Source organism: Symsagittifera roscoffensis, chromosome 6, assembly GCF_963678635.1.
Source record: "Symsagittifera roscoffensis chromosome 6, txSymRosc1.1, whole genome shotgun sequence".
NCBI classification, from domain to species: domain Eukaryota; kingdom Metazoa; phylum Xenacoelomorpha; order Acoela; family Convolutidae; genus Symsagittifera; species Symsagittifera roscoffensis.
Window position 1 is genome coordinate 35,615,989 of NC_087067.1, and position 12,864 is coordinate 35,628,852.

At 35.6% G+C, this 12,864-nt stretch overlaps 1 protein-coding gene across 1 annotated transcript in view; it reads left to right on the forward strand.

Annotated features, from left to right (window-relative positions):
* Nucleotides 1-7,622: 7,622 nt before the first annotated feature.
* LOC134848705 (uncharacterized) overlaps nucleotides 7,623-12,864 on the forward strand; it is a 52,099-nt gene continuing 46,857 nt past the window's right edge. Inside the window, exons 1-2 of the mRNA XM_063866220.1 lie at nucleotides 7,623-7,813; nucleotides 8,966-9,171. Of these exons, the coding sequence (XP_063722290.1) occupies nucleotides 7,692-7,813; nucleotides 8,966-9,171 (328 nt within the window). The 5' untranslated portion in view covers nucleotides 7,623-7,691. The remainder of the gene's footprint in view (nucleotides 7,814-8,965; nucleotides 9,172-12,864) is intronic.

Sequence of the window (12,864 nt, forward strand, 5' to 3'; positions counted from 1 at the left end):
AATCATTTTTTTCCCTTAAATTTGACATTTAGATTATTCTGACCCTCCGTCTTTTTTAATTTTGCCTCTAAGTTCCTAATTCCGAACTGCTGCTGGCTCGGATGCTTCTGACGTAATAACACTGAACTTAAATCTTGCTTAATCGTATTTCAATCTCACACTCAACTGAGACACATCACGATAAAGCCTGAATTGATTTGAAATTCAATCGAAGCTAAGCCAAATAATCCACCAATTGGTTTTTTTTCAAGTACTTGCCGTCCAACTGCTTTTTGGGCAGTTTTTGAGATTGAATCGTTGAATAATGTTGAATCAGGTGAGCGCTTGAGACTTTCATCAAATTGTTTGTCTTTGAAAGCCTATGTGAGTGAACTGTTGCAAAAATTGTCAGTAATTAGGCCTGAAAAATCAGGAAATCGAATTGGCGAGCCACAATCATGGTTAGAAATGGATTTAAATAATCTTTGTAATCGAAAGTTGTAACTATAGATTATATTAGACTTCACAATTGAAAAACAGCCTACCTTGCCTACCTTGCGTAATCGTTTGCGAATACAGCCTACCTTACAGATCCCGTTTGACGACATGGATTTCTCGACATCCTAATTCACTGCAGACATTTTTGCTCATATGATTCGGCATTCCAAAAACTGTTTTGCATTGATATTGTATATGATTAATCATACACTGATGAAGTCCAAATCCAGCAGGTTGAAACCATCATTGGCAAAAACTCCTGTCTTATCGCAATTGCCATAACCCAGCAGTGAACAGAGTAGAAAAAGAGAGCAAGATACCTATGCTATTGTCTGGATTTGTTTCATCAACTTACAGATCAAAGAAAAATAAAAGAACGCTGGTGGACACGAGACTTGAAATGAAAGTCGTAAGTCAGTGTAAAAGTGGCGGCCATGACTAAAAAAAACCTTGGAAAACCAGCATTGCACGTGGGAAAATGGACTGAAAGTATAACGTTTTCCGAGAAATTTCACAGCGACCTAAGAAAGAAAAGGCCGACTGGCTGAGTCAGATACCTTGACTTTTTGTCCTCTTCTTCGTCTCGACCTAGCTATTTGATTTTTGATCTATTTAATGGCTAACCATTTTGCTACAGCTCTTAGGCTATTAGCCAAACGGTTTTTACTTATTTTTCTTCTGCATATAAAAAAAACTCCATAGCGGGGTCTCGGATTCTCAGACAACGTGAATACCTTTAAAAGCAGGGCTGAAAAATATATTTATAGTTGTTTTCAAGGACAGTTACATATCGGATCTGTTACAGAAAGATTTTTCCTTTCCTCGACCTCAAGTACTCGTACTCTGAAAAATTACAACTAAGTTGGAACGGAATTTCAATCGTTCAGGGCATTACAGTAGCTAAGAAAACTTTAAAAGACGTTATAAAATCATTCGACACCAGGCCTCCATTTCATCAATTGCCAAGAAATCCTCTCTTTTTGAGGGCTGAAATCCTCTCTTTTTACGGGTCCCGAATCAGGTTCCATCCATTTTGAGAAATGGCGATCGTATTGCACGAGCATGTCACCTTCAGAAATTTCATTTCTATTCTTAATCAACCGTTTCTCCTGTAAAGTTTGTCTGTTGTATTCGTTTCTTCAAAAATTTTACCAATACGGCTTTTTTCTTCCTCTCCCTCAAGTACCCGTACTCTGAAAAAATACTACTGGTTGGGAATTTGTTTTCAATCTTTCGGCGCATTACAGTAGCTAAAAATTTTTAAAAGACGTTATAAAATCATTCGGCACCAGGCCTCCATTTCGGCAATTGCCAAGAAATCCTCTCTTTTTACGGGCTGAAATCCTCTCATTTTGCGGGAACTGAATCAAGTTCCATCCATTTTGAGAAATCACGATCGTATTGCACGAGCATGTCACCTTCAGAAACTTCATTTATATTTCTTAATCAATCATTTATATTTCTTAATCAATGAATATAAAAAAATCTTTTTACTCGAAAGTTGTAACTATAGATTACAGTAGATTCCACAAGTGAAATACGGGTTCCGCTCATCGTTTGCGGATACATCCAACTTTACAGGTCGTTTACCGCCGTGGATTTCTCGACATCCTAATTCACTGCAGACATTTTGCTCATTTGATTCGGCATTCCAAAAGCTGTTTTGTATGTATATTGTATATGATTAATCCTACAGCGATGAAGTCCAAATCCAGCAGGTTGATACCATCATTGGCAAAAACTCCTGACTTATCGAAATTGCGATAGCCCAGCAGTGAATAGAGTAGAAAAAGAGAGCAAGATACCTATGCTATTGTCTGGATTATTTTCATCAACTTACAGATCAAAGAAGAATAAAAGAACGCTGGTGGACACGAGACTTGAAATGGAAGTCTTATGTCAGTGTAAGAGCGGCGGCCATGACAAAAACAATCTTCGCAAACCAACATTGCACGTGGGAAAATGGAGAGAAAATATTACATTTTCCCAGAAATTTCACAGCGACCTAAGATAGAAAAAACCGAAAGGCTGAGTCAGATACCTCGATTTTATGTGCTCTTCGTCGTCTCGACCTAGCTGTTTGATTTTTGGTGTGTTTAAGGGCTAACCATTTTGTTACAGCTGTTAGGCTATCAGCCAAACGATTTTTACTGAGTTTTCTTCTACATATGAAAGTAACCACATAGCGGGGTCTCGAATTCCCAGACAACGTGAATACCTTTAAAAGCCTGCCTAAAATAAAATTTTTAATTTATAGTTATTTTCATTGACAGTTACATATCGGATTTTCCCTTATTTTCCCATATTAAAGAAGGATTTTCCCTTTCCTCTCCCTCAAGTACTCGTACTCTGAAAAAATACTACTGGTTGGGAATTTATTTTCAATCTTTCGGGGCATTACAGTGGCTAAAAAAACTTCAAAAGACGTTATAAATCATTCGGCACCAGTCCTCCATTTCGGCAATTGCCGAGAAATCCTCTCTTTTTACGGGCTGAACTCCTCTCTTTTTACGGATCCCGAATCAGGTTCCATCCATTTTGAGACAAGACGATCGTATTGCACGAGCATGTCATCTTCAGAAACCTCATTTCTATTCTTAATCAACCGTTTCTCCTGTAAAGTTTGGCTGTTGTATTCGTTTCTTCAAAATTTTACAAATATGGCTTTTTTCTTCATTTCTGAGAAATTCTAGTCGTAAATCGATTTTTTTCTTAAATTTGACTTTTAGATTTTTCTGATCCACCAATCGGTTTTTTTTTTCAAGTACTTGCCGTCCAACTGCCTTTTGGGAAGTTTTTGAGATTGACTCGTTGAATATCGTTGAGTCAGGTGAGCGCTGGAGACTTTCATCGAGTTGTTCATCTTTGAAAGCCTATGTGAGTGAACTGTTGCAAAAAATGTCAGTAATTAGGCCTGAAAAAAACAGGAAGTCAAATTGGCGAGCCACAATCATGATTAGAAATGGATATAAATAAATCTTTTTAATCAAAAGTTGTAACTATAGATTATAGTAGATTCCCCAAGTAAAATATGGGTTCCGCTCATCGTTTGCGGATACAGCCTAATTTGTAGATCCCGTTTACCGCCGTGGTTTTCTCGACATCCTAATTCACTGTAGACCTTTTTGCTTATTAGATTCGGCATTCCAAAAAGTGTTTTATATGTATATTGTATATGATTAATCCTACAGCGATGAAGTCCAAATCCAGCAGGTTGATACCACCATTGTTCACTGCTGGGCTTATCAAAATTGCGATAGCCCAGCAGTGAACAGAGTAGAAAAAGAGAGCAAGAAACCTATGCCATTGTCTGGATTAGTTTCATCAACTTACAGATCGAAGAAGAATAAAAGAACAGTGGTGGACACGAGACTTGAAATGGAAGTCTTATGTCAGCGTAAGAGCAGCGGCCATGACAAAAAGAATCTTCGCAAACCAACATTTCACGTGGGAAAATGGAGAGAAAGTATTACATTTTCCCAGACATTTTACAGTGACCTAAGGTAGAAAAAACCGACTGGCTGAGTCAGATACCTTGGTTTTATGTGCTCTTCTTCCTCTCGACATAGCTAAACAATTTTTACTTAGTTTTCTTCTACATATGAAAATAACCACATAGCGGGGTCTCGGATTCCCAGACAACCTGAATACTATCAAAAGCAGGACTGAAAAAGCTAATTATAGTTACATATCGGATCTATTAAGAAGGATTTTCCCTTTCCTCGCACTCAAGTACTCGTACTCTGAAAAATTACAACTAATTTGGAATTGAATTTCAATCTTTCGGGGCATTACAGTAGCTAAAAAACTTTAAAAGACGTTATAAAATCATTCGGCACCAGGCCTCCATTTCGGCAATTGCCGAGAAATCCTCTCTTTTTACGGGCTGAATTCCTCTCTTTTTACGGATCCCGAATCAGGTTCCATCCATTTTGAGAAATGACGATCGTATTGCACGAGCATGTCATATTCAGAAACCTCATTTCTATTCCTTATCAACCTTTTCTCCTGTAAAGTTTGGCTGTTGTATTCGTTTCTTCAAAATTTTACAAATATGGCTTTTTTCTTTATTTCTGAGAAATTCTAGTCGTAAATCGATTTTTTTTCTTAAATTTGACTTTTAAGTTAATCTGACCCTCCGTTTGTTTGTAATTTTGCCTCTAAGTTCCTAATTCCAAACTGCTGCTGGCTAGGAGGCTTCTGACGGAACAGCCCAGAGCTTGAATCTTGCTTAATCGTATTTTAATGAGCCACAATCATGGTTAGAAATGGACTTAAATAATCTTTTTAATCGAAAGTTGTAACTATAGATTATAGTAGATTCCCCCAGTAAAATATGGGTTCAGCTCATCTTTTGCGGATACAGCCTAATTTGTAGATCCCGTTTACAGCCGTGGATTTCTTGACATCCTAATTCACTGTAGACCTTTTTGCTCATTTGATTCGGCATTCCAAAAAGTGTTTTGTATTTATATTGTATATGATTAATCCTACAGCGATGAAGTCCAAATCCAGCACGTTGATTCCATCATTGGCAAAAACTCGCGTCTTATCGAAATTGCGATAACCCAGCAATGAACAGAGTAGAAAAAGAGAGCAAGATACCTATAATTTTGTCTGGTTAGTTTCATCATTTTACAGATCAAAGAAGAATAAAAAACGCTGGCGGACACGAGACTTGAACTGGAAGTCTTAAGTCAGTGTAAAAGCGGCGGCCATGACAACAAAAAACTTCGAAAACCAACATTGCACGTGGGAAAATGGAGTGAAAGTATTACATTTTCCCAGAAATTTCACAGCGACCTAAGATAGAAAAAACCGACAGGCTGAGTCAGATTCCTCGATTTTATGTGCTCTTCGTCGTCTCGACCTAGCTGTTTGATTTTTGGTCTGTTTAAGGGCTAACCATTTTGTTCAAACTGTTAGGCTATCAGCCAAACGATTTTTACTGAGTTTTCTTCTACATATGAAAGTAACTACATAGCGGGGTCTCGGATTCCCAGACAACGTGAATACCTTTAAAAGCAGGGCTGAAAAATATAATTATAGTTATTTTCATTGTCAGTTACATATCGAATCTATTACAGAAGGATTTTCCCTTTCCTCTCCCTCAAGTACTCGTACTCTGAAAAAATACTACTGGTTGGGAATTTGTTTTCAATCTTTCGGGGCATTACAGTAGCTAAAAATTTTTAAAAGACGTTATAAAATCATTCGGCACCAGGCCTCCATTTCGGCAATTGCCAAGAAATCCTCTCTTTTTACGGGCTGAAATCCTCTCATTTTGCGGGAACTGAATCAGGTTCCATCCATTTTGAGAAATCACGATCGTATTGCACGTGCATGTCACCTTCAGAAACTTCATTTATATTTCTTAATCAATCGTTTCTGATGTAAAGTTTGGCTGTTGTATTCGTTTCTTCAAAACTTTCAAAATACGGCTTTTTTCTTCATTTCTGAGAAATTCTAGCTCGTAAATTGATTTGTTTCTTAAATTTGACTTTTAGATTATTCTGACCCTCCGTTTGTTTGTAACTTTTTTTAAATGGATATCCATTAATACCTGTCATTTTTTGCTTCTTCTAATCTTCAAATAAATCACCAATTTTAATTTTAAAAAAGCTTATAAATTTTCTTTCAAATTTTCAATCAATTTTGATTGGGAGAACTTAATCATATTTTCAAAAATGCATAATTTCTGATCAAGACAACGACTTTAAAAACGTTTCTAACTCTTGAGCTGTGCCTGTTTCTTTGACCTGTCATCTTCTTCTAGGGTGGGGAGGAGGCGTGTCTAGGATATTAGACAAAGACAAATTGCTACCCGGGTCGAGATCCCGCTCAAAAACCGCTCAATATTTGAGCGGTTTGAGAGGTTTTCCAGCAAGATTTGAGCGGTTTGAGCGGTTTGGGCGGTTTGGGCGGTTTTTTTGGAAAAACCGCTCAAACCGCTCAAATCTTGCTTAAAAAACCGCTCAAAAATCGCTCATTTCTTGCGGTGATTTTTGAACGGTTTTTCGAGCAAGATTTGAGCGGTTTTTGAGCGGTTTTTCCAAAAAAAACCGCCCAAACCGCCCAAACCGCCCAAACCGCTCAAACCGCTCAAATCTTGCTGGAAAACCGCTCAAACCAACATATTCAGTAGAACAAATACAACGAATATTTTGCTTTCAGTAAGTCCGCATAGCCTAACGGATAAGGCGTCTGAATTCGAATCAGAAGATTGCAGGTTCGAATCCCTTTGTGGTCGATTTTTTATTATTAAATCTTGCGCGGTTTTTGAGCGGTTTATTTAGATAAACCGCTCAGAACCGTTCAAATCTTGCGCGGTTTTTGAGCGGTTTTTTTAGATAAACCGTTCAAAAACCGCTCAAACCGCTCATTTTGAAGCAAGATTTTGAGCGTAATTGTCTAAAAAAACCGCTCAAACCGCTCAAATCTTGCTTCAAATTAGGTGAAAAATCTCGACTCGGGTAATCAGCTCCTTTTTAATTTACCTGCAACGCTCCTCAGCCCCTGGGGTTTGCCTCATTTAGTTTTTCAGGAAACGTCTTACACTTTATTCTGTTGGGTTTCCTCGTTGATTTCACCTGCAAGAAAGGAACGAGATTTTCTGGAGTTAAAAGAGCTAACAAAAAAAATTTAAAGCGACCAATTTTAAACTGAAGTTGCGATGAAAACTTTTCAAAAAGACACCTCATAAGTATTATTTTTAAGCAGCTAAAATTTTGGTGATAGGTCAACAAGCCGAAAGATAAGAGTACCCCGTTTCATCAAGCCGAATGTTAATTTTGTTAAACAACATATTTATAGATTGTCACTGTTTTTATTATATAGTTATACGGATTTCTGATGCAATTTACGTTATTCTGATGTAATTTCGGCTTCAAGAGATGCAGTTTGTTGAACATCCAGCAAAATTTTGGATGTTAAAAATTTACTAACTGTTTTTTTAAAAGAAATTTTGGTAGAGTCGGTCAAAACATAGCGCCTCGACACATGCAATCAGCACAACAGCAGTAAAATATTTTGAATACAATTGCTCATGTTTGTGAGGACAAAAGCAGTCACCTGATTTCCAAAACATATTTGCTTCTCAAAAAAATGTTCTTTTCCATTTGTTCGTTTTCAGTTCCCAAGTTTACTTTTAGAAACACCGTTTGAACACCTGCGCGTCGTTTAATGCGGTCATCTTTTATGCCAGTTTATTTTAAATGGAGACTATTTTTGAGATTCTTTTCTGGCTTAACTTTGCAGCAGGGCGCGGACTGCGTGCTTGTTTCATATGTGGGGACAGATTGGTCGAAGAAGAACCCCTTCATAGGAGAGAAGTCAGGTAAAAGATCTTCTATGTAAAAGAGAAAACGGGAGCTATTTAACTCAAAAATTAAACCTCTTCTATGTATTTGTCACTCAAAATCAATTTCACAAATCCGGTTAACTATTAAGAGACTCATTTGACCAGCATTTTTTAACTAGAATTTGTCAACATGTGGCTGGGAGGTCTGAGCAAAACTCTTAAAAAACGTTTAAGCAACAAGTTTTGGATGATTTTTAGAACGCTGGGGGCTGGCGGTAATAAACCACCGGCGCTCCTAACTCCACCAACATACTGTGTTTGTCTTGAAAAGGAGGGGGCTAGCTTGAAATGATTTTCGTATGATCGCACATCACGACGGAGAGGAATAGCAACTAAATAGATTCCTGATTTTTAATTGACCCACAGTGACGAAAATGGATAATATTTTTAAGCAGATTTTGTATTGTTAAACCGTAATTATCGAATCGATTCAACAACAAGAATTTATTTGCGAGCGATACTCGCAAAATGCAAAATAGTTTGGATTTTTCGGATTTCTGTAATTAATTCCACCTATTTGCAACAGGGGGAATTTCATTACTAATGTTTTCCGTATAAAACTGATTATTTGTGAAAAAAAACTACAATAGTTGTAGTGTCAATTTTGGGTCTCAAAATTTTACCTTTAATGATCACGTTTGCTAACAAACTTAAGTTTTAATCTATACATATCAAAAGATATCCGTCTGTGCTATTGTGAACTAAGTCACTTGAGGCGAGTTGTCATCCGCAAGCCATAAGTTCTCTTCAAAACTTTACATCTTAAAGGTTCTGCCAATATGTTTTTCTTTATTTAAAGGTTTACAATTGTTTGAATTTAGTTTTCGGGATCTCCCCCTTTTTGGAACTACTGCATTACCTTGTATAATTTATAAATAAAACATTTTGAACAATAATACATAAAGAAGGAGGTATCAATTCTTACGAGAATCTCTCCCTCCCCTTTTTGCATGCAATGTATTTTTGTTCAGATATAGTTTTTCTTATAAATTAAGATTTTCCTTTTTTTTGATTAATTGTTGTCAGTTTTTTGTAGAATGATCCTTTCTCTCTGTGCAAAATCAAGCTGCATCTACAAGCAGGCTTAATTTGAAAAACTAATTTTGAAGTTGATATTGTATTTTTTAGCTTTCCATCCAGTCAGCATATTCGTTCAAATGACAAATTACTGGGCGACTTCGCCTTTTTGAAGGTAGATGAAATTGTGGGGGAAATGTATTGTGGCAACTTGTGTGTGTTCAACACTCCCTGCAAATCATACAATTTCAACACAGCTGTCAAACAGTGCCAATTACTAGCCACTGATTTACACCTCAAAAACATTACTTCTATCGGTAAGTTTGCTGTTTTTAACCCTGCAGCTACTTCTTACAATATGGAATTCAATCAGAAAGAAAATGTTTGTAGTTCAGATATTCTCGACTATATAATTTTATCTAACATAATTTCAATCTAAAAAAATTTCCAAACTATGTTAGATTGAAAATGACTGATAAATAAAATTTTGGATAACATTTTAAGAGTGTTTAAGATCATTAAGAAAATTATAAATCAATTTATCAGAGTTAGTACCAATTTGATGATTCATATTACAACCAACGTTACCCGCTGTAACTTGTGTCGATAATTGATTCAAACAGCTAGGGTCCTCAGAATTTATCAAGTTTATCAGAAACTTGCTTTTAAGTCCTAAAAAAGCGATTGCGGTGATAAAAAGTCATATCTTCCTTGTTTCCCTTTTCAAAGAAAAAAGAAAAATATACTTGATCACTTAATTTTTTTTCTTCGGGCCAATTTCATTTAGCATCAAATCACACTGACGCATATTTGCAAAGCGATGAGGAAGATATCCGAACTCTGAGTTTGAAATGGGAAAGATGTTCCTGCTATCAATTTCTGAAAAATTATGGAGATTTCTTTTTTTATCTAAAGTGTCATGAAATTTTGCAAATAAAAAAGAGCTTTTGATAACCCAAAATGATCACATGCTAGATAAATGAAAAAGAAGTTGGTAATTATTTCTATTTTATCCCGTAATGAGCAGTGTGTAGTACAAAAATTTAGATTTTCTTCTCTTAACTTAATAATAAAACCAAAGTATCTGCGTTATTCAATTGGAATGATTTGATAGCCATTCAAGCTTTAAAACAACTAAGTCATTGCGCGTCAGTTATACCAAATTAGCGAAATGGCATTTTTCAAACCTCATTTTTTTGCAAAAAATGGCCACAGGCTAAAATCTTTCCGATTTTGAGCTCAAGACACAATCAATAATCAGGTGAGTTAAAAAAAGTAATAAAAAGGCTACCTGAAATATCAAAAACTGTCTGAAGAGAAGCTCTCATGGTAACTAAAGAATCGTATCATTATCTTTTTTTGTTTTCGTGAGCAAAAATTATTTCCAAACAATTCCTTGTTTTCAACATCATCAGCTTTTCGAAACTAGCATTTTTTTCGTTTAAAACTTTTTTTGAAACTACCATGGCTGCTGATAATAACGCAAATCCCTGAACATTCCAAGTGCTTTTTTACTCTATCTGCGACATGTTTTCTTCATATAAAATCGAAACAATTGTTTCATTTTCATATTTTTGTTGTCGAATCTTGTGAGTTGCCAATATAGGCATTCAGCTTGCATATGAGGAAAAAGTTAACTTCTTGACCCTGACAAAAACAAAATTATCTATATGAAACTGAACGGTTAAGAATAACCGATAAACTTAGAAAAACTAATTCAACTTCAACTCATGCAAACAATAAAAGTGTTCTGCTTTTTGTGAATGATTTAAATTTGGATGTATGTTCTGCAAAAATTAGTTTAATAGCAATTGTCAAAATAAATACAAAGTTCGATTGTGACCTGAAAAAATTGTTAGTCATTTGTAAGGTAGGTAAATTGGCCAACCGTTTCATTAAAAGAACTGAGTGTTTTGAAATTTTGAAAATTTTATTCCAAAGATGAAGCTAACTTCAAAAACAATTTTTCAACTTAAGTTTGATTGCTTTTTTCTATGATGAGCCTGTTTGGTTGCTCTACCAGATCGAATATGGACTAAGACTCAAAAATTTCATAGCGGTTTTTCTCAACGCTGGGACAGTTTTTTTTTTTTTACTGTTGTTCAAATCAGAGCTGAAATGGCTTTATTATGATATATATTTTCAGTCAAAACTATACTTTTTTGCATTAAACAATTTTGGTTGAAAAACAAAATAGACCTGCTCACTCACCTCATTCGCTCGATATTAGGCACAAAATCAAAATTTTCAAATTGGTTTTTCTCGACGCTGAAAATTTTTTTGGAATTTTTCTAATGTCGTTTGAATCAACACTGAGAAAGCTTAATTTTTATATATTTCTCAAACCATTCCGATGATTATTTGTGTTACTTGTGATAATTGCATGACGAGCATTTTATCATAATTTTTTCAAAAAATTGAATCAAAAACACTTAGATTATTGTAAATGGCTGAAGTTTAAAGTACAAAAACAAAAAAAAAACGGTACTTAAAACAAAACAAAAAACACTTTGTGTTATTGGATTTGTTGTTTGACATCAGCTGTGAACTACTTTATAGACACATAGAAAACAAACTTTGCGTGCATTTTAATTTGAAATGGTTTGGCGATGAAAGAATTGAGTTTGCGCTCCAAAAAGATGGAAGCCTTATTGATCCCAAACTTGCTCTCATGTATTAAAAGTTGCCCAAACTCGTATCATTGGAAAAAAATCTTTTGGACAATCTCTACCTAAGATTATCGTATGACATTTGTCAAATTGTATCGCAGACATTTTTCCTGAATGCACATCAACCGCGTTACTTCAGCAGCGTTTTCTAACTTAATTCATTTGTCACAAAAACCTAATTCCTTGTAATCAACACAATTATCAAGGATCTTTCCAGAACAGAAACCAGAAATCCGATTTAAGTAATGAAATTATCTCCTAGGTACAATTCAAAAAACATAATTACCGTGAATGACTAAAAAAAATTTCTACTTTTCTTTGATATTTTGCTGTTTTGATTTTCACACGCCAACAGCTGAAATACTGTACCGCTCAAAATTGCTCCAAAGTCAGGCGAATTTGCGGAATCGGCAAGAGTATTTGCGGAATCCGGAACAGTTTGCGTATTCCACAAACATATTTAAAAAATCAGTGATGTGTGCTGTTGTGCTTCCAAAACTAAAATTCCAAAAATGATTGCTGTGAAATGCAAAAAGGTACATCCACAATTCAGTTACCCAATGATTTGACATTTGATCATGAATTCCATTGTTAATTACTTGCTTTTATATTCTGCATTTGCTAGATAATAGTTATAGCCCTAGTTTTTAACTGTTCATACGCCAGAACTGATTTAGTTCAGTTTGATAAACAAAATTGCGGATTCCCGCAACAAGTTTTGAGGTTTTCACGTAAATTTGCAGAATCAATTTTTGATGCGCAATCCAGAACGATAAGCCAAATTTGTTTGTTGCGGAATCTGCGGCAAAACAAATGTGTCCACAAGTTTTACGTTACAGGTATCTGTACGCAGAAACCAGTTCACAGTTTAGCCGCGTAAGGTAATAGGGATCAAGTTATAGGCTTGCATATTTTTGAAAAACTTTCGTCGAAAAAAAATCACTTTACGACTAATCAGAATTATCCAACTTTTTTTTGCTTACTTTTGTAAGACTTTAATTCAAATTGCTTATGATAAGCCTTGTAAAATTGTTCACATGCAATGCGGATATTTAGAACCTGTAAGATACGCTTTTTTTCGTAAGTTTCATAAATGGAATTATATGAGAAGCATTTTGCGCATGGAGGAATATCGGGATTCCAGTCGTCGCCAGTTATATCAAAGGGTTTTGACGAGTTCGGTTGAGCTCCAAACCATGTGCATATCTTTTCTTTCTGATAATTCATCCACAAGGGAAAGGACCGACATACGAGCTGTTCAGCTCTTCACGGAGAACCGCTGTTGTGCCCCTGGTTAAAATTTACATGCGGTTTTTGGCTATTTTTCTGGGCTGGGTAATG